General features: G+C 43.2%; 3 protein-coding genes and 1 long non-coding RNA gene across 5 annotated transcripts; 3 read left to right on the top strand and 1 right to left on the bottom strand.

Moving 5' to 3' along the window:
* Positions 1-919: 919 nt before the first annotated feature.
* On the top strand, positions 920-2,911 carry LOC118776994 (cyclin-dependent kinase 2-associated protein 1-like). Its single transcript, XM_036527675.1, has 4 exons — positions 920-1,080; positions 1,749-1,846; positions 2,094-2,220; positions 2,453-2,911. Exons 1-4 carry the CDS (start codon positions 1,014-1,016, stop codon positions 2,518-2,520), a joined length of 360 nt encoding a protein of 119 aa, XP_036383568.1. The 5' UTR covers positions 920-1,013; the 3' UTR covers positions 2,521-2,911.
* A 44-nt stretch (positions 2,912-2,955) lies between these two features.
* On the bottom strand, positions 2,956-4,785 carry c4h12orf65 (chromosome 4 C12orf65 homolog). 2 transcript variants are annotated; one of them, XM_036527919.1, is made up of 3 exons: positions 4,670-4,785; positions 4,024-4,316; positions 2,956-3,503 (listed from the first exon to the last, which is right to left on the bottom strand). In XM_036527919.1, the coding sequence occupies exons 2-3, from the start codon at positions 4,291-4,293 to the stop codon at positions 3,273-3,275; spliced, it is 501 nt and encodes a 166-aa protein (XP_036383812.1). In that variant the 5' UTR covers positions 4,294-4,316; positions 4,670-4,785; the 3' UTR covers positions 2,956-3,272. The 2 variants fall into 2 exon arrangements, with proteins under 2 accessions (XP_036383812.1, XP_036383813.1); XM_036527920.1 differs by having other exon boundaries at positions 4,703-4,785.
* A 257-nt stretch (positions 4,786-5,042) lies between these two features.
* LOC118776147 (M-phase phosphoprotein 9-like) lies at positions 5,043-20,136 on the top strand. The gene is made up of 20 exons (XM_036526255.1): positions 5,043-5,116; positions 5,632-5,957; positions 6,072-6,216; positions 7,103-7,192; positions 7,604-8,082; positions 8,612-8,762; positions 10,505-10,627; positions 10,910-11,337; positions 11,619-11,774; positions 12,112-12,199; positions 12,675-12,890; positions 13,626-13,673; positions 13,773-13,837; positions 14,074-14,172; positions 16,047-16,169; positions 16,916-17,082; positions 18,263-18,367; positions 18,906-19,120; positions 19,527-19,595; positions 19,867-20,136. Exons 2-20 carry the CDS (start codon positions 5,716-5,718, stop codon positions 19,966-19,968), a joined length of 3,111 nt encoding a protein of 1,036 aa, XP_036382148.1. The 5' UTR covers positions 5,043-5,116; positions 5,632-5,715; the 3' UTR covers positions 19,969-20,136.
* On the top strand, positions 18,182-18,949 carry LOC118777119. Its single transcript, XR_005004938.1, has 3 exons — positions 18,182-18,383; positions 18,536-18,639; positions 18,906-18,949. It is a non-coding gene; the product is annotated as an uncharacterized LOC118777119 (long non-coding RNA).
* Positions 20,137-21,130: the final 994 nt, after the last annotated feature.

Here is a 21,130-nt window from a genome sequence, read left to right as displayed (position 1 = left end):
AAAATGCTCTGGAAACTAAGCACCGCTTTCACAAGGCACAGAGAAGGACTTCGTAAACGCCTCCAAGCCCGATAATATCTAACAGTACTGGCTACTGGATAACACGTCATTCGTCAAGTGGAAAAATTTAGCACTAAAGTTGCTCGCCTCGTCATGGGATGGAGGGGGAGGGGAGAGTGTTAGACGACAGGAAGAGGCTGCGAATGGCATGTGCCCTCCTTTGTATGATTTTAAGTCTCAAGTGCCCCGTTTGCACGTTGTATGTCCCCCTCCCGATTCCCAAAATTAAGATTACTAAATTAAATGATGGGTATCATAGGTTTTATAGATGCAGCCAGCTATCAATAAATCTCTTTCTTAGTCCAAAGGATTGAATTAAGCGCTGTATGGCAACACGGTTTTGCTGACTAGTCAAAGAACAGATTTATGTCTCAGAAGATGTTTTTAAAGGTAACCGTTGGATCGTATAGTTTTATAAATTCAACTAGAAACAGGTTCAAGCGAATATAGCATAAATACTCACGTCACGTTTTTACGTTTCATTTATGTTAAGAGGAACATTTTAAATGCACATCATTTAATAAAATAAAAAAATTGGTATAATCTGTTTCAACAAAGAATTCAGTCTCTTATAATGTTGCACTTCGGTTACTACAGTTACAGGTAACCTTTCAAAAGTGTTACAAAGTTTTCTTTAGTACTAAGTTTTTGTGGAAAAAAATGGACTAAATGTTTTAAAATAATTGTGGATCATACTTATAGATAATGTATAAGTTATTTAAAAATTATAAGCTTTGTGATGAATTGTGATGTACGTGCACATATTTACAGTACGAACCCGTTTTGGGTGAAATTGCCATGAATTTACCATTGTGGTGATAGATTGCATTGTGGGTGTCAATATAAAGTGACGGCCATATTTGCCGGTGCCGCTCTGCTGTAAACAAAAAGTGTCTGAGAGAGACAGAGACGCTTCAGTGAATTTCAGGACATTTTTATTTCTTTAATTTACAATGTCTCTGGGAATGTCTTACAAACCCAACCTCCACCAGCACATTCCGGGAACTTCCGTGAACCAGGGTAAGGCAGAAATATCGGTTAATTTTTAATCTTTGCTCTGTTTTATCGGATGCAAAATTCAATGTTGTAATGAATACCTGGGGAAAGCCCGTGTCTGTAGTTTTTGTCCAGTTATATATATAGGGTCAGATCCTGAGAGCTGATTCATATCCGCCATTATTACTAATCATAAAAGCTTTTTCCTCTCCAGCATCGGCGAAATAAAGAAAACGGAAGTTCCATCTTTGTCTTGAACCGAGTGCGCGCTGTCCGATAGCCGGTTTTATTCGAATGGATGCCCGTAACAATGTAATAAAAATGTATCACTTTGGCTTCTTAATTCAGCCCGTACGGTTTCCTCCATGATTGTCTCCCCAGGGCTGATGATTGATCTGGATGAGGAAAATTCTTTTTTGACCCTCTGAGGACACCCAGTGTTGGTTGTGGCTCACTGCATGCCTTTGAATTACATGAACACATGCTTAGCGCACTCAGGGGTCTGGCATAATTTACTGAAATACATAAACGTATGCGTTGGTAAACCTCCTTATGTGATTAATCAGGACAAGATTACGCTCAATACTAAATGTAAACTATGAAAATTAACTGGACACTCAATAGTCCATAGTCCCATATCTCTAGTAAATATTGTTTTTAAATTGGCTGCCTTGTCCTTTCTCTCCCTACAGTTGGAAACGTTCATTCTCCCTCAACAAGCTTAGCAACATTACAGTCTTACCGGCCGATCTTGAACGACTATGGACCACCTTCATTGGGCTTTTCACAGGTAGTATACCAACAATGAAAATGTTTGAATGTAGTAATATGTAATATGATAAAGTAATATGGTAATCATGCAAAATTTCCTTGCCGCAGCTAGGATAAAGCATATAAAGTTGTTGTGTAAGCAATAAAGACAGTTATGGAGTTGCTGTAAAGTTCCTCTTTTGCCTTTTATGTGTGTACTGTGTACATCTCCAAAATTTCATTTTAGTTGTGGAATATACTAAACTGCATATGCTTTCTTATGACAGGGTACTAGTGCAAACCAGGTGCCTCAGAGTAAATATGCAGAACTCCTAGCCATCATTGAAGAGCTGGGGAAAGAGATTAGACCAACATACGCTGGGAGCAAAAGTGCCATGGAAAGACTAAAACGAGGTAATGCTTCAGAAAAAGAGCACATAGGTGTCATTTCTAAGAAAATGCTGAAATTGTTATGGATAACACTTCCAAAGAAATTGGGAACTTAAGGTATATTTTGGCCACAGTGGTCACATTGTGTTGTTAAATATTGCAATATTTCTTGTAAAAAAATTTCTGTATCTGATGAAATTGAAATGACTGGATCCAAATGCCTGGATCTTTTTTGATCTTGTTTTCCCCTTTGAAGGCATAATTCATGCAAGAGGTCTGGTACGGGAATGCTTGGCAGAAACCGAGAGAAATGCGAGGTCTTAATTACCGAGGCTATCCTGTCAACACACTCTAACCTGAAGAACCTTTGGACTTCCTCCCTTCTAACCATTATTTTATCACAACCCAATACATCTTTCCAGAAGAAAAGGTTTTAAAAAGAATATATATACACATCTGGCTGGGGGAATGCTGAAAAAAAAACTATAGACCAGTATATGAGCTATACTTGACAGGAAACTCCTGGTTTTATTTGTGTTCCCATTTGGGAATGTCAATTTCTTGACTGCTTATACAAATAAAAAAGGAAAAAAAAACTTTGCATGCTACGTAGCAATGCCCTTGATTAATTATAGAAACTGCATGACTTGTACAGGGTAAGACTAGCAAGGGGCATTTAATGATGGATTAGGATCTTTGTAACACACTAACACATAGGTGAAATAGTGGAGGAAAAAAAATAGTGCCAAATACACTGTACCACACACCAGATTTGGATAAACTGTTGTAATAAAGCCATTATTTGCATCTTTGTATGTATTTATTACTCAGTGTAATAAAACGTATTTTCATTAAAGTGGCTGTGATGGCAATTTATTTATCAAGTCTTTGAATGTTTCGAATACAATAATAGATTCCATCTCACACATTAGCTGTGCAGGTGATGTGTGACATTTATTTCAACTGTTTTTTTTTTTCAGTACGCCACCATAGTTTATGATGCGTTTTGGACAGTAGAGAAAAACAACAAAGAAAATGAAGAAGCAGTTTGTCTTCCTGGATTGAGTGGCTGTGCCTCATCTTGTCTCCTCGCTTTTCCTGGTTTCTGCTATGACCATCTCTTTAAATAGTTTCTTTTTTTCCAGAGTCTCCTTTGCCTTTCTCTTCTTCTCCTTTTTGCGCCATTCTGCATTCTTCTTCTGCTTAAGAACGTTGCTGTCTTCTCCATTGTAGAAGACATCCAGCTTCTCCTGCATAATTTCTCTGGCCCGCTTCCTGTTTGTCTCCATTGACCTGGTCTGGTGACACTGACATAGAAAAAAAAAAAACAAAGAAAAGAGAAATGATCATTTCTGAGCATATGCCAAGGGTCTGTGGACCAGGTTTATGGAGCCAGCAGTTTCACTAATTTATATTTCTGAATTGTGGGTTAAATATCTCAAATATTACTATGTCTGAATTAATAACAATTATTAAGCAACAGCAACGTGTATATTATGAAATTCAATAATTAAGCTTGTGGTTGGAGCAGGACTGCAAACTTGTTTGCCTGTACACCAAAGCTGCTGGTTTGATTCCCTGCTGTGATTCCCTTAGGCAAGGTACTTGATTTAAATATTAGTATTAAGTAAATATCGAGCTGCACAAATTGACATGTAAAAATTATAAGCTATGTTAGTCATTGTAAACACATCTATAAATATTACATTATTATATTACATTGGCTTAGCCAACACACTGCTGAGCAAATGCAACGTTTACAGTACTGTGTGTGTTTTTAACGGAATGGGAACATACTCATATTAATTTGTTGATTCATTCATTTACCTTCACAACGATACCGGACGGTATATGCTTCAACACTACGCAGTTGCTGGTTTTGTTAGTTGCCTGTCCACCTGGCCCTGATCCCCTTACAAACTGCTCTTCCAGTTCGTCTTCATTTAGAACAGGGAGTTCCAGGCAGTCTTTTTTCCCTGCGGTCTGAACGCGTGGCCACCCAGTGGAGCCGCGAGAAAGAAGGACCCGCCCAGGATAGCACGCCCCCCATGTCACTCCCCTGGCAAAGCCACAGACAAGTTGTTGCAGAGAAGACATACAGCAGTCCCTCTGTCTCCGTTCTGAAACAATAAGTAGTTTCCAACATTTAACACGTATTCATAATGCCTACTGAAATGTCACATATTATGCTTACAGCGTGGACCGACAACGAGCTAGCTATCTAGTTTTCACGTTTGCACTGCAAGTCAAACCATTTAGCAATTTCCACAGCACACTACGCATAAGTACCTGCCTTGATTTTAATTATTTAGTCGTTTCACCAAGACATTGGCTAGCAAGACATAACACAGCTCATGCAACATAACTTCAAGCAACAAGGCATGCAGTATTATGAACATGAACGATCTGTCTTGTTATTCTCTCTATATTTAGCTAACGGTTCAGTCGGCAGAAGTCGGCAGAAGTGTCTTACAATTCAGTGAGGAAACCGACGAACAAGGCTTACTCCATAAGATTCATTCCAAGTTTGTTTTGAAATGACAACGGTTGCACCTGAGAGAGCAAGCAGCTAAACATGCTAGCTGTCCATTTCTATTGCAACGACCTACTACTTCCTGCTGAACTCTGAGGGTCATGTGTGTTTTTTTTTCGTGCAGCCAAACAACCAATCGGAACGTGCGTTGTCTGTTTTTACTGCACGAAGGTGCGTGACTACAGCCAATCACAAAGCTCGGAGGAGAAATGAAATTTTGGTAAGAGGCTCGTCTAGACAATCGGTTCTTTCGTGTCCGAACCTATGCTACCAATAGGAAGCTGCGGGGCGTTTCATCGATGATGGATGTCAGGGGAAAGATGCAGGGATATCTAGGTGTTTTGCGGTCGTACTGTCTACAGTTAAAAATATGGTACAAAACTATAGGTAAGTAAAGCTGAAAATGCTTGCTTGTTGCATCTGTGCAGAAAGAGAAGTTAGGCGTGTACTTCGTCAGTGACGCCTGTAAGATGCTGCAGAAAACGGTTAAGATGTCAGCACTTGCCACAGTATGTACTGAACACCAAAGCTCTGCAGTCCAGATGAGAACCGCTCTCACTGTGCAGCATTATTTATATAACTGACTGGCACCGCGTTGTCAAAACACAGATGTGGGCGCATGTGCGTGTTGCCGGACAAAACGAGTCACATCATTAGTGCTACCGATTTATGGATGGCTTTTCATTTCAGATACAAATGTCTATTAGTGGCTTTGCGGGGGTGAGCTACTGAGGTGCATATTGACAATGTTTATTTCAGTGTTGTAATTACTGTTTCAGAGATGTTCAGGGTTTAGTTAGCTGCCTCATTTCTTTACAAGTTTGACAGGTATATAGGTGACCTCACACAATATTAGTGGCACGACATGCATTTCAATTACGCCAAAATCTCTGTCTCTTTAGATCCAGTTTGACGTGTTCAGTAAACTTAGCCTACACCATTTGCTCTGGACATCAAATGGGTTTACACAACAAGGCCACATAAGGATGTCCACAGATGATAGCATCTCTGAGGATGTGTCTACTTCCGCGGCCTTGAGCCACAACAATGCTGATGCCAGCGGGGGAAAGGAAAGCGAGGCTTCCATCATCTCCTCGGAGGGCACCCCATCTGGGCCGACCGGCCTGCAGGAGCGCAGCCCGGTCCGTTCCGTGCGAACTCTTCAGGGTTTCCTCCAGGCTGCTGCGGGGGCTGTGAGGAGCGAAACCCCACCCACACCAGCAAGCAGGTCGGTCTGTTTCTTTTTCTCTGCTAATGTGGACCTGTCAGACTGTGGCGCTACCGAAGAGGGAATATAAATCTGCCCTTTTGGTTTGTGCTCCCCACTACCTGTATGTTGCAGGAATTTGTGTCTCAGCCCAGAAGAGTTCAGCTCAGGGAGAAGCTTGCCCTCAATCAACCCCAGTCCCCTGGAGACTCTCACAGCATTGGTGCAGGAGATCCACAACAGCGGGGAAACAGATCCAGAGCTGTGGAAAGACAGTGAGGTAAGCCTGAAGTCAAAGCCTCCTGTTTCCTCATAACAGGGTGCAGAGCAGCGGTCTGCCCACTTTCTGTCTGGTGTGGGCTCCCCGTGGATTACTGATGACATCAGAGCAGCATCACAATAGGGACCCAAATTGCAGAAATGAAATGTTTTCCAGCTGATCCCTTAGAAATTGGATAAGTGTAGGATTAAGTGGGGATCTAAAAATAGATGGGCAAATAATGGACTAGATCCTGAGACGAATAGACCTTCTGTCCACAGAACTTGCCTGTGTGCAAATTTGCTCCATGCCACTGAAATCAGCATGAGCCCATAGTCATACGGGGTCTAAAATGCCCCCAGTTTTTTAGATAAATGAATTGGGACATGTGTCACTCCAATTTAGACCAAACAGACAGGTATCATAAGCCTTTATCTGCGGGGGACAATTATGACAATTATCTACTGTTGTGCCCAGAGAGATATTTCTTGGAGAAGTAGGGACTGGCTTTATGAGTGAATTGATACACAGTAGAGTGCTACTTCTCCACCTCCTTTATCTCTCATATCTTGCCCATTTGCTGTCCAGAATTCTGCTTACTCGTTTGCTTTCCTCCTGGCAGGACATTAGTAGACTGGGACCCAGCTGCTTCTCTTAGAAAAACCCCTACCAAAACAGAGCACACAGAAATGAGCAGACACAGCTAATATCCCAACACTTTTTGTAGCATTGCTATGAGATAGTAGTTACTTTCCCTGAACTTTGCTAACACATTGCAGAAGCCACCACCTAAGCATTCAGGGTGGCTCATTTTAGCTGATGTTCTGTGATGCATGTTTGATATTTAGATAGTCCCAACCCATCTGCTCATCTGCTCAAGTGATTGCTTTCTCTCTGTCATGAACAGGGCAGATGGTTACACCTCTTTAAACTGGTGGAGAAACAGTACCAGGAGCAAATCCTTGCTCAGCAGGAGCAATACCAATGCCAAATTCAGGTAAGTCCCCCAGAATGTGACCTGTACCATTTTTTCCATGTTACTTATTTACTGTGCCATTACTCAGGTTTATATACACTGCAGTGTTACACTGTAAGGAGGTAACATATTGGCAGCAGAAATGAATGTGAATTGTTGTATGAAATGTTTTGGAAAATCCTCTCAGATTGATTATGCCCAGACCTAATCCTAGAGGCCCCCAGCAGATGTTTCCTGAATTTTGACAGTTCAAAAGCTGTCTACAGGGACAGTTAACACAATGTGTTTTATAGGGGCTAAGCAGGGTTGGAGACATCTAAACCCTGTGGTGAATGTGTTTTATAGGGGCTAAGCAGGGTTGGAGACATCTAAACCCTGTGGTAAATGAGGCATGCTTTTAAACGGTGTTATTAACCCTTTGTGTTCTCATAGCTTATACAGGATGAAATCAAGGCTCTAGTCCAGCTTCAGAACAGGCCAAGCGCTGCACAGCTCACTGAAGGCTCGCCTGCTCACACTCCCGGAGAGCCGTCGCTCTCAGACCCTGAGCCGCTGTTGCCGCCACCATCGCGAGCCCACGCGGCCAGTCCCCAGGGGCCCTGCAAGGAGGGGGCGGCAGCGTTGCTTCTGAGCAGCGGGTACGGGACCCAGTCGGCCTCGGAGCACAGCCTCTGCCGGGGTGAGGATCCTCGCAGCACAAATGCGCACCGCGGGGAGGAGGATGAGAAGCTGCAGCTGTCGTCCTCCCCGCTTGCCTGCAGTGTGCCGCCCTCCCCGCCCGCTTATAGCGTGTCGCCCTCACTCACTGAGGTGAAAAGGCCGGAGCCTGAGCTGAGCACGCTCAGTGAAACTCCCCCAGGCTCACTGCTCTCCATCCCTGGCCTCCCTGCTGATCAGCCGCAAACCAACAGGCAAGTATCAGGAAGTTCCTCTTCTAGGGGGTGGATCTGGGTGCTTTTGTTCAAAAAATACCCGCCAAAATCCATGTAAATAAATCAAATAATAAATAATGAATGATAATTTCAATTGCCATTATAATTGTTACAATGGTACCATTATCACTGATGTGACAAGCCCTCTTGAAAAAGCCCTTCAAATAAAAAAACAAGTATTCTAATTCAGTATTAAGTATTTTATGAAGTCCTTGACTAAATAAAGCTGGTAAATATCAATTTCATCTCAGATTTGGACAAATGAATCTCACATTCTGATTGTATGTATGTGTGAAGAAGTGGTTGCTGAAATTGTTATCACCAGGAACTTCTGGGTGTGCTTGAGGAAAAATGTCTCAGGATCCTTTCAGTCAAACTAGCTCTTTCATTCTCACTCATGACACAGAATTGTCCCCATGTTATGTAGGGCTCTGAAAATGATCATAGGCAGTTAGTTGCTTTTTTTAGTCGACCTGTGCAGTTCCCTGAGCTGCGGTGTAAATTTCAGCCAGTCGCTGACCACCTGGGCACAGAGGCAGAAACACAGGCAGCAGAGGAACAGGCTGGCACAGGGCTCTGAGCTGGAGGCACAGCAGGAGCTGCAGAGGGAGCAGAGCTCTGGGGACAGTCCTCCGGCCCGAGCAGACAGTCCAGACAATGTGAGTCCTCCTCATTTGTGTGGTGTTTGATTCATTCTCCTTTCCAAAAATACATTTCTATTTCCTGTTACATTCTGTAGTTTTTCAGTGTTCCACTCCCAGCTGGTATTTTACCTCAGGCATCTTTGAATATGGGACATTTGCAATGAAAAACAGATCATGTTGAATCCTTTTGTGCATGTACTTTTTTGTAGCCACATCACGCTCCCTGTTCCTTTGCCCGTATAACAAGCTTTTTTAGTTGTCATTGAGTATAAAAATCATATTTTGTATTTGTTCATTTGCATCATATATATATAATATATGAACAAATGCAACAATAAAGTAATGCATGAACTTCTGAAATAGCTCTTTACACTAACATGTGGAAACAGTGTGAAATTATGAACTGTTCATGAAAGTGTAGTTTTAGTTCCCTCCTGTCAGTATTTCTCAGTGTCACTGGCCTTGGGGAGGAGTCATAGCTGCTGGAGATAATTCCCACAAATAGTCTTGGCCTTGGTTGTTTTCTGGCCCTGGATGTTTCATCAAATTCAGTATACTTTTTAATGGTGTAAAAACAAATCTTGGTGTTCTGGCAATTTTCAGTGCCTTGCACTGCACATGTTTAATTCGTGATAGTGACGTGGATCAGGTGACATGTGACATGGGTCAGGTGTTGACCAGTTTGTTGACAGCAAAAATCTTGCTGACTATGGAATGTCTGTGCAGATGATATGCAGTGTGTGAGGAGCTGTGTGGAAGAATTGAATTGTGACAGCGCAGACATCAGTGCAGGGGAGAAGCTGATGAGAGAAGTAATGCGATTTGATGCTTAGTGTTGGGGGGGATGACCCTGCGGTCCTCTGTGCTGTCTGTATGTATCTGTTTGTGTTGCATAATGCCAGCTCTGTCGGGGTGCCTCGTCTGAACAGTGGCCCTCATGGTAGCTTCTATTGTGTTTCAGTATCGATCTGTGGTGCAGTCCACTCACCCCTTCTTCTTGACGCGAAGTGACAGCGTGTTGTCTCAGACTTCAGGTAGAGTATACTTAGTGTTTTGTATGATAAAACCTGGCTCAGGTATACAGAGAATAGCAACCGATTTGGACAGAAGTTATGGACATTATGTACATACTTTTTATCCAGTATTGATAAAGGAAAAGGATCACAGAACATAACCTGGAGAAATTTTTAACATTTTATGAAGACTTACAACTTCACGCAAAGGACCAAAAGATAATTTGATAATTTAATAATTTGATAATGTTAAATTTACAGTTTCTGGTAGCAATAAGTATAAAGGTCCTTTGTAGAAAGATAGACACATCATATAAAGGCCAGAATACACTGGCTGAGTGCTTCTTCCAGTTAAGCCCTTGTTTTTCTCACTAGAGTGACTCCTACCAGAACCTAAACATTTGATATATGTACTGCCCTGTATGTGTGTCCTGATTTGAGATGTCTGTGGGTCCTGTTTGGTTGAGGCCGGCAGTGTGAAGCGAGCTAACGAGTAATTTTTAATGTTTGTCCTGACTGAAATCCAGGTTTCACCTACTGGAAGCTGGATGAGAATGAGTTGTTCTGGCCTCTGCCTGACAGTCTTGATTCTGGGGCTAATTGCCTTCTACAAGAGGCGTCTGCGGGTCTGGTACGTGCTTTCTGATTCAGACACTGAACTTTCCACTCTGCCAAAGGCCATGCGGCCCACCGTTTTAGTGACGCAAATTGCCAGACCTCTGCACTGTCTTTTTGTGTCTGCAGAATCCCCCCGATAAGGCCAGACTGTCTGTGTCTCTCAGAGACATCTACCAGAGCAAGCAGAGGGAGGAGACCAGGCACCATGACAGGGACAATCCATTCAGCTCCGCCACATCTGTCCCACAGGTAAAGCTGAGCTGCTTGGTTGGGTAAGAAAATATAGTCATATGGCAACATGCGGTCCTACTGTAAACAACTAGGCTTCAAATTTGAAAGTCTGTGTAGGACACAGCTAAGTGACCGATTAAAATGTAGGTTGAAAAGGATTGTAAAACCCAACTTAGTTGACTTGATGGTTCAGGTGTGAACTGGACACCTGCCTAAGATTTTATTGCCACTGGCTTCTATTTCACGTGCATTTTAACCCTGACTAGTAAGTTGTGTAAATGTCATGCCTGCCTTTGCCAGGTCTCGACGCTGCACGTGACGCCGTTGACAAGAACGACCAGCTTCACGTCTCCCTTTCGCTGCAGCAGTCCGTCCTTCCCTGCCCAGCTGCAGACTTCCCCTGCTGTGGGTGCTCCCATCGCCTCAGACTCCACATCAGAGGGTCCCTCCGGCCAGTACCACGCAGACAACCCAAAGGGTAGCAGTCTCAACGTTCCTGTCAAGAGGACGCCCCGCCAACATTTGAACAGGATGGCGACTGCGCCCTGTTGTACCTCCCCCGTGCTCAGCAAAAGTGTCCAGGGCGCCAGTTGTAGACCTTGCAGCAAAGACGAAGCCAGCCGTTCACACCTCACTGCCCCATCCAGAATGGACCCCTGGCCGCCTGCTCAAGCAATGGGCAGTCTGGAGAAGACCTCCTCCCTGGGGGACCCAGTGATGCTGTCTTTGTGAGGGCCATGTCTTTATTTTCCATTGATGCATTATTCTGGCAGGTCAATGAGGAATCTGATTGCAATGGTGACCTCTGGAGAGGAGGAGGGGAATGGCATCCAGGGGATTGCATCAACTTCTCAGCAGCTAGATTGAGAAGGATGGATTTGAAATTTGGCCAGGACCGCAGGGGTAGCGTCATAACACTTTTTTTTGTCTGCTGTGGGATCATGAGTGCCTTGCTGTGTCCAGTGCTTCCTATTGGTCATCTGGCATCACCTGTCCTTTTCCTCCTCAGGGCGAGGCAGAGCATGAAGGAGAAAACTTCTCGCCACATTGCTGATCTCAGAGCATACTACGAATCAGAGATCAGCATGCTGAAAGAGAAATTAGGCCTAGTGACTCAGCCTCCCAGCTGTGCTATGAAGGAAACCAACCAGCTTCTGCAGGACAGGTACAAGAATGCTGAGTGGTGTGGACATAACTGTCAGAATCTTTCTCATAAAATACATATAACTGGTTGGGAATGCATATGATCAGAATCCAATGATTGTGTTGAATTGTAACTGTACATGTCCTAACGTTTGTGGCTACATCTTTTAACCAAAATAAAGCTTGGGCAAGAATGGTCCCTAGGTTGCAGAGATGCAAAACAACTGTTTCCAAAACTGACAATTCAGTATAAGCACACTAAAATGGCTTCACTCCCTTCCACAGTAGGGAACCTGGAGCAGGCACTGTGTGAGTGCACCACTAAACCTACAGTTTACAATCCCAGTTTGTGATTACAGGTGTGAGAACCTGGAAAAAGGCCTGACAGAAGCCAGAGCCCACATCCAAGAGCTGGAGGACCAGAACCTCTTACTGGAGAGGCAGTTGGTAAATATCTTTCTCTTTTATAGAAACACTTATTCACACAGTCATTGTTGGGGATTGAGTTTAAGGTTATTTGAACTTGATTGCAAAAATGTCTTTGCATCTCATACATTAAGCTGGCAGGTTATTACCACAATATTAATACCCTCTTTAATTTATCAACAGTATTTATAATTTATAACAGTGAACAAATACAAAATCTCATACATGTAGAGCATGCTAGTTATTGAATTGCTAGAATATCAGAAGATATATTCTAATTCCTGGTTTTCACCATTATTGATGCATCAGACTGGGTCAGTGGGGATGGGGCATTGCTTCCTTTAATTTAACCAAAACCATGTAAAGACATGTAAGATCTTTTGCTTGTGTTAGTTTCCAAACACAAGTGACCTAGCTGCAGGGCTCCTGCACCTTTAACAAACAGCAGTGGTGGTAGCTGGGTAGAGAGTAATGAGGGGTCTGGCTCTCTTTTCAGGCTGAGTGGCAGGAGCGGTACGACACTGCCAGCGCCACGGTGCAGGTCTTGCAGGAGCGTCTGGAGGAGACCAAGCAGAGCGGCCAGGAAAAAGACGCCACGGCGGACCGGCTTCAGGCTAGACTGCGGCAGCTGGAGGAGGCCTACCATAAAGCCTACAGAGTCTCTGACGACAAGGACGCCCAGAGGAAGAAAGAACACAAGATGCTGCAGGACGTGAGTGGCATAATTCAAGGGGAGAAAAAGATACACAAGGAATATTTCTTGCTGTCTAGCTGGGACAGGAAAACCCAGAACGATAACTGTCAATGGATGCCTTCAACCTAAATGAGTGATACAGATAAAGAGATATCGGTGTCACGTGTGGAGTCGGTGTCACGTGTAAAGTGTCCACGTTGCATCTTGCTCTGCAATACCTGGGTTGGATATCCTGACTCACCACTCAAAGGAGCTTATTGAAACCCCCAGTCATCTTATACCAATGTATGTTTATTAGTTTCACATTTAACCCTGAAAATTACAGCCAATGTGAAAGGGGGGCCTTACGGTGACAGATTATTCTGGGGTTCAGTCAGGTGTCAAATGTCTATTGTTGAAAGAACCGTAGACACATTTTAGCCTTCTGCAGAGATCCCTCTATAGCAGAATGGATTACAGGATTAATGGTAATGGGTCATCAGACGGGTACACTCAGAAGCATGCACTTTGTCAGAAGGATTACCTCTTGATGAATTATCACTTATTTGGTGGGTTGGGTAAGTTTGGTCATTGTCCTGGGAGTAAACTGGAGCTTTGTGAAACCTGCTGGCATGTGGACCTAGAGGACTGAGGTTATATGCCCCTTCTTTTTCATCAGCCCTCTTGTCCGTGTTGTTATTATGCCAGCTTTGTGTTTTTATGTTAATTTATTTGTTCCTTGAGGTCACAGTGGTTTTCTCTTTTATGTTTTAGCTAATTGCCGAGTATGAGGCCTTGGGAAAAGATCACACAAGAGTTAAGGTAAAATGCTACTAGCCACCCGCCCTCATAAAAAAATACAGCTAGTTACATTTATTTAGAAAATATTTACATGAACTTGTGTCATTTTTGTTTTATTAGGAGAAATTGGCTTCAACCGAGAACAGGCTCTTTGATGCAAATGCACAGATATCTGAACTGAAGAGGTGATTATAATATCAATTTCATGTTTCCAAACTGTCAGTTACTTTTATTTCAGATTCATTGGTCCTTGTAGCATGTTGGTGCCTCTCTTGTCTAAGCTGCCTTTCACTCAGACTAAGCAAAATAAAATGGTTGTTGTTTCATTTTAGGTTATTAATATGTAACTGGTATTATGGTATTGGCTGTAGGGTATTGTAGGGTGTCCTCAAGGCACTGACTCTCCCACTCTGACCACCAGGATTGTCTCCAAACTGGAGTCACAGATCAAGCAGCTAGAACACGAGAACCTGAAGACACGCCACCTGTCGCGCAGACACTCGCAGCCGGTTGGAGCTGGGTATGAGACCTTGAACGCCTGACCATGAACTGACCAAACACACATACACAGGTAGCATTGTGTGTGAGTGCCTTGTTACTCTTCTTCCATAACCCGTCAACCGACTGACCAGCATGAGCAAAATCGTAAACAATGGAGTCACTTCAAAACGGTGCATTTAGCATGCAACAGTCGTACTAGTAAAATAATCAGGTGCATATGGTTATAGCTAACTGTTGATCAAACCACATAAACCACCACTTGCTGATTGGGATTAAAACACCAATGAGAAGCATTAGTTTTGAAGGGACACTGGTGTACGTGTAACGTATTCTCCCTATCTATAGTACCAGTATCTCCACTGTGTGAACACCATACTGTCCTTGCTAGTCACAAATATCCAGTGTGTCAGATGTAACTTGTGTCATTGCCTGTCATTTGCTGTCTGTCATTTGTACCTGACAATAAATAACAGGGTGGCCATCATAATTAAAAACAACAACATATACAGGCATTTTAAAATCAACACTTCCATGTGCGAGTTTCTGGAGTACTGAAGTACAAGAAGAAATCTAACAGATTTTGAAAGAGGTCATATAATTGGTGCCCAAACCGCAGGTGTGTCTGCCACAGAGATGGCAAAATTATTTAATGTGTCAAGGGGAAGAGTGTCGAAAATCATAATGGGACTCACCAGACAAGGAATAACTACATCAAGAAAGATTAGGTTCAGTCTTAATAGGTAGACTCTTAATAGGACAGTTGGTAACAGCCACAAACAACTGAATGTACACCTCCGTAACCCAGTCTCAACAAAGACTGTATGCTGCAATCTTCACAAAGCTGACATTCGTGCAACAACAGATACCTTACCAGGACGCAAAACCTGGAATTCTAAGCAGTGGAAAACAAAAATGTTGTCTGGTTTTACTCCTTCCTACATCTGAATAGGTTTATGTTTGGAGAAAGCCAACGGAAGCCTTCAACTCACATTGCCTTTTCCCAACTTAAACATGATGGTTGATTTGTTATGATGTTGTGGGAGTCATTGGATCTGATTATTACTCTGCATTGTGGAATTACGGGCAAGGAATATGAAGGCATTTTAGGTGACCAGGCATATTCCAGGATGATAACATACACACTGCTAAAAGGATTCCAGAATGGTTTCTTCAACACCAGTATCACACCAGAAGTCAGTCACTTTCAATGGCCTCCCAAGTCGCCAGAACAAAACATCATTGAACCTTTATGGAAAGTTCTGGAATACAGAGTGCCGAGTAGATTTCTTCCTCCTTTGTCACTCTAAGAACTGGATGCTTTCATTCTTGAAGAATGATCCAATATCCCATTAGAAACAGATCAAAACATGCATAACAGCATTCAAAAATGATTGAAGCTCTTCTGAAGGCAAAGGGTGGCCTGACTCCTAATGAGTCAAAAAATTAAGATACTGTTTCCATTATTTTGTCAACCCCTATATTAGAACTTGAAACACATGCACTCTCATATTAAACCCAGGCTTATACAAACTTTGTTTTCTCATTCTGAAAATATACCCAGCAGTACTGTTATGTGTATTGCTCTGTAATGCTGACTTGCGTAGAGTCTTGATACTGCAGTTCATTTGCTAGTGCCAAAGAACATCTAGTGAAAGACACATCCAAGCTACCCACTTTATAATTTTTTTTATTTTATTTCATGATTGGCGGGAGTTTTGGAGTGTGTTTACAGTCGCTGAACAATTGTTGCTAGACTCTAGATAGTTATTCAGTGCTTTATATCTGCTAGTTCTGAGCCTCATGAAATAGTTGCAAAACCAGCTGAGGTTTAGTCTGTACTGAACCTAATTTTCCCTGGACTGATTCCAGTCACCTGGTTTGTCCCACCGACAGCATGTACCACTACCCAGACCTCCTCCTGTCCCCTGGTAAGAACCTGGTGGAGTTAGAGGCCAGCTGCCAGAAGTGGCCAGACCCATGTCAGCCCCCTGACCAAACTGTGACTGATACAACAAGGTATTTCCTCTTTCACCTAAAAAGGGACCATGATTTTTAAACTGCAGGTATTTTGCTTTCAAACTCACTGTATATATGTCCAGTGATGATCCTGAAGGGTCACTAAAGAGGAGGTTTACGTTCCACCTGAAAATGTTACCTTCCGATAGCTTTGTCTCAGTCTACGTAGTTCACATTCCCCTCCCACCTCTGAAAGGAGATTAGCATAGAACCTGCTGTTTGCGCAAGTCAACTTGTGATTAATGTAGTGTTACAGATAAAGGATATAGGCTTTGACCTTTATTTAACCCTTTTTGACCCATGCTGTAAAACTGTTGTTTGTACTATGACTACCTCATAGCTACAGTCACATGGACCTGTGCTTTGTCATTGTGCTTAAACAAATATGCTGTTCTTGTTTCATAAGACTTTTATAAGAAATCAATTTCCAAGCAGTATTCAATGGTCCTTTTGAAGGAATGCATGATTGGTAGTGTGTGTGTGTTTTTTATGGTGCATTTGTTTATTTCTACTTAATAGCATTGTTACTGACATGATATACAAGAAAATTGCTGATAAACCATTAATATAATGTTCATTAATGGTGTGTAAAGTTTGTGGAAAGGTCTACTGGTGTCATTTTCTGTATGCGTCATTTTGGTGATTTGCTTATGGCGCAACATTTTGGGTGTCTTGCTCATGTTCCTGTTGTTATTCGGACATGGAAGTGCAATCTTTCCTCCCTGACCCCCCTGCCCCACCTCCAGGCGCTACTCGCCTCCAGAGAAGGAAGAGACAGAGGGACGGGCCACATCCAGTGAGCCTGCCAAGAGGGACTCCCTCATGATCCCCCTGATGAAGTCGCTGATCCAGATGGAGGAGATCAGAGCCACAGACGGCCAGGCCCTCCACAGGCCCAACGTCCACAGCCCCTGTAGGAACCATAGTGCTGTGTCGCCGTCCGTGCTCACTGCAGCTTTCCGCTCTAGTCTTGCTTGATTTCTAAGCCCAGTGGTCCTGATATTTGTTTTCCTGTGTCAAAAACACTGCAGGGCTCCCACGTGGCTCAGTTGGCAAGACGCTCATTTTGAGTGCCTGGGTTCAATCCCAGCTGTGTCCTCAGTTGACAGTGACCAGGAGCTCACAGCAGCGGAACAAATTGGCTTCGTTCCGCTGGGGATAGGGGTGGGTAGATTGGCCAGGGTTTCCTTGTCGCACAACTTTAAGGCCCCCCTCAGTTCATTGGATGCCTACAAGTTGTATGGATGATGTCAGTCAAGTAGCGCTTATCTTGCAGTTGGTCCCCGCTTCATTGTGGTGCACTGTGGGACTTGCAGAGCAAAAAAGGTTGGCTGTGTGCCGCAGTGGGATGAGCCCCATGTGCAATTTGATACTCCCAAACAAGCGTGGAGGGGCAAGGCATAAAATAGAAACACCGTAGGAAAAGAGCAAACTCCACGCTGTCTACATTTGAATGTGAGGAAAAGCAATCCATCTGTCCACCTCTCTGCGCTTGCCTGTGGCTAGGATAAGCTGAGAGTGCACTGTAAGCTTTATGGAGTGCTGTGGTTGGGGAACAGGGATGAAGAGGGGTGCCACTCTGGTGAGGACACGGCAGAGCCTCTCCCGAGGAGGGCACAGGTCCTCATCCCGACCCCCCACTGCACCCAGAGGACCCATCCAGCTCTTACGCCCTGTCCTCCCTGCCCATTTGCTGAGCCACTCACAGTAGTCCCTAGTCATAGTCATCGACCCCTGGACTCTAGCCAGATAGCTTGTCTGTTATGTTATGCTTTTCAAAATGTGCATATTGAAATATTTACTGAAAATGAATTCTTTTCTGTCTCCTGTTTCCTTTTCATGGAAAAATATTTTACAATTCAACATCAGCATGCAAAAACCAAGTAACTAAATCTACCAAAGTTAGTGAGAACTAGAATTCTGTTGTAGCCATTGTTTATTGTCATTGCTCAGTGTTGATAAATATTAATGTCAGTGTTATTATACATATCTGTTGATCAGCAAGATGAATCTGTAGTTGGGGTAGGCTGTGTGCTTTTGTTTTTCAAAAATAGGATTGGGTAGTTTTACATGTTCTATTTTGTGTCTGGCAGCTAAGAGAGATGCCTTGATAGCGCCACTGTCAGCCAAGTCCAGCCCCAAGCGATGTCCATCAGAGAACTTCTCCACAGCGTTTGGCCCCTCTTCCACCTGGCAACGTCACAGTCACACCTGGTAAGCTCTGACTCAGGCCTCTTCCTGACCTTCCACCCAGGAGCCAATCAAGGAAGCAAGGCTGTTTAAAATTTTTTGTTTAGCCAACTTCTGAATCTCAGGAAAGGCTAGGGTTGTGCTTTGTTTGATCAGGTTGTTGCTACCCATGTTAGGTTTGACATGCGCTTGGACCAAAGGGGACCGATGCCATCCTCACCATCCCACAGTTCTTCTGCCAAAAAGAAGCTCCAGTTCATGCCCTCACAAGGGCTAGAAGGTAGCGTACAGCAAAACCAAACTTTAGCAAGATATAATTCAATACAGTGCTGTACTAGCAACAAGATGATAATTTTATCATTACATTACATTATTGGTATATCATAGAAGAGCTTGCAAAACTTGCATGGCAGGTGTTTTGGGCAATCATTACATTATAATGATAGTGACATGAAGCTGTGTGACTACAACAAACGTATGCTTTGCATTGCATTTGCATTAATGCCTGGATTTTGCTGTCTCACATGATCATTGATATTTCTGCAGCTAATTACCAGCCCGGTAACAGTGGAGGGGGATCGATCGGCGGCACCGAGCTGATGGAGCAGGCGGCGGGGCCGGCCTGGGAGGAGCAGTGGACAGAGGGCAGCGAGGCGGAGCCGCCACCGCCCTCTGAGGCGCCCCTCTCCTACGAGGCGCGGCTTCACTCGCTGGCTGACATGGAGCGGCTCTTCGACGAGCTGACGCACGAGAAGCAGCAGGTGAGCAGGGGCACCTTACGACCCCTCCACTGGGCTGGGGCCAAAGAACTGCAGCAAAGCGGGAAGAAGAGACACAAGAGCAAGGGGCGCCATTATGCTGTTCCGCTCTAATGGGGGAGTTGTAAAATTGGCCAACCCTCCCATGGAGGGAAAAAAAAACAGCGCTGTGTTGCCTGCAGGCGATCAACAAAAAAACTGTCACTGTCCCTGTCCCTCATCACCCCTCCCCTCAGGATGCGTGTGACCCAACCTATTCTTTATCACAGGAATCGTTTCTATATTTAGAGGAGTGCGATCGCTTGTTAAAGCATGTGACAGTGAAAGCTGCGTTGTCTCAGGCGTCGGCCGCTTTGTTAATCTGCTGAGTGGTGTGAAATGGCCTCTTCTCATTTTTCACTCCCAACAGATTGAGGCTGCGCTGAGCCGGATCCCAGGTGCTGGGGGGAGAGTCACCTTGCAAGCCAAGTTAGACGAGGTAAGCGTAATGTGCGCGCATTTGTTCCGGCGCAGGGAAAAAATGTGCGCCTCCCAAAAGACACGCAGCAAGTTAATTGTCTCATGTAGCTGAAAAATACTCATACACTACAGCCGAAGCTGTAAAACTGGATTAAGAGTAAATATCATGTGTAAAAACTGTGTACTTTGTAAGGCTGCGGCATCCTTGATCCAAATGTGAAATGCTGAACTGGTGCCATTGTACTTTAACGGTGGCTTTCAAAATTACTCTACCCATTTTTTCCCCTCAGGAGGCTCTAGAAGATCGATTGGAAAAAATCAATAGAGAATTGGGGTCTATCCGTATGACTTTGAAGAAATTCCATGTACTACGGTCCTCTGCCAATATATAGCAATCTCTGTGCTGCTTAGTATTAGGAGATGCACTGTCTTTGTCATATATGGTGTTCCTTATGCCTCCCAATCAATACCCTTTGCATAGGAACCGTCTTGTACATGTGCAAAGAATATTTCTACCTTTATTATGGTATGGTGTATTTTATATGTTTTATTACAGAATATGGAAGGAAATCAAAAAAAAGTTTTTATGTATATTTTCATAATGTACAGATTTATATAATATTTACTTTTTTAAACACAAGAAAAGATGAGTAATATATATTGAATGCTTTACTTGCATACAGTCCAGATACATTGTAGTGATTTTATACTTGTGGATCTATATAAATGTGCAATATTGATATCCAGCCCAGGAGAGCAATTTGCTATCATGGTCAGTTTGGAAAGAGACAACCAAATGTCTTCCGTTTAATATTTTTTTTGTATTTATTAATCTGAACTATTTCCAACTATTGTGCACAACACAGTATGTATATTAGTGTTTATTTTTCTCAAATTCTATTTTTGAAATGCATCCATCATCTTCTTGTTATGTTTTATTTTAATGTATTTTTGAATACAAGGTCTTTTGAAATGTATTAAGGGATACTCTTTTAGGGAACAAACTTTGTGTTATATTCACAGAGCTGGACCTGACAACTGTTTTCCAAAACAAACAAACAAAAATGTTCTTAGCATATTAGGTCTGTTGAAGATTTTTTTCAAGTTGAAAACAGCCACAGCACCATTTCCATAAATTTGATGTGAATTATGACGAGCCATTTTTGCTCTGAGGTATCTCCTTTTCTTGTTCTGAAAGTGTTAGCAGTGAACATTTTTTGTCCATGTATTGTATTTCCAGCATTCCATTGCATTCCAGCCTTTCACTTGTCCAGGCCAGCAAAAAAAAAAATCTTATGACTCCTGTCCGTAGTACATTTTCACAACATGAAGTGATGCAGGTACGAGACCAGTGTGTTCTGTTTACACAAACTCTCCTGCTGTTAGGAGAAAGGAGATCATGCAGGTAGAGAGGAGGATCATGGGCTAAACCCTGTTTCCTTTGTCTTGCTATTTTAAGGTTGGTGATGATTGCCATGTTTGCACTGAAGCACATCAGAAATTGTTGTTTCATATGTGTCTCTTCAATTTGCCTTTTCACATTAAAAAGTTTAT

This window comes from Megalops cyprinoides, chromosome 4 (genome assembly GCF_013368585.1).
Source record: "Megalops cyprinoides isolate fMegCyp1 chromosome 4, fMegCyp1.pri, whole genome shotgun sequence".
NCBI classification, from domain to species: domain Eukaryota; kingdom Metazoa; phylum Chordata; class Actinopteri; order Elopiformes; family Megalopidae; genus Megalops; species Megalops cyprinoides.
Note: the sequence above shows the minus strand (reverse complement) of the source record. Positions and strands in the feature narration are given on the sequence as shown.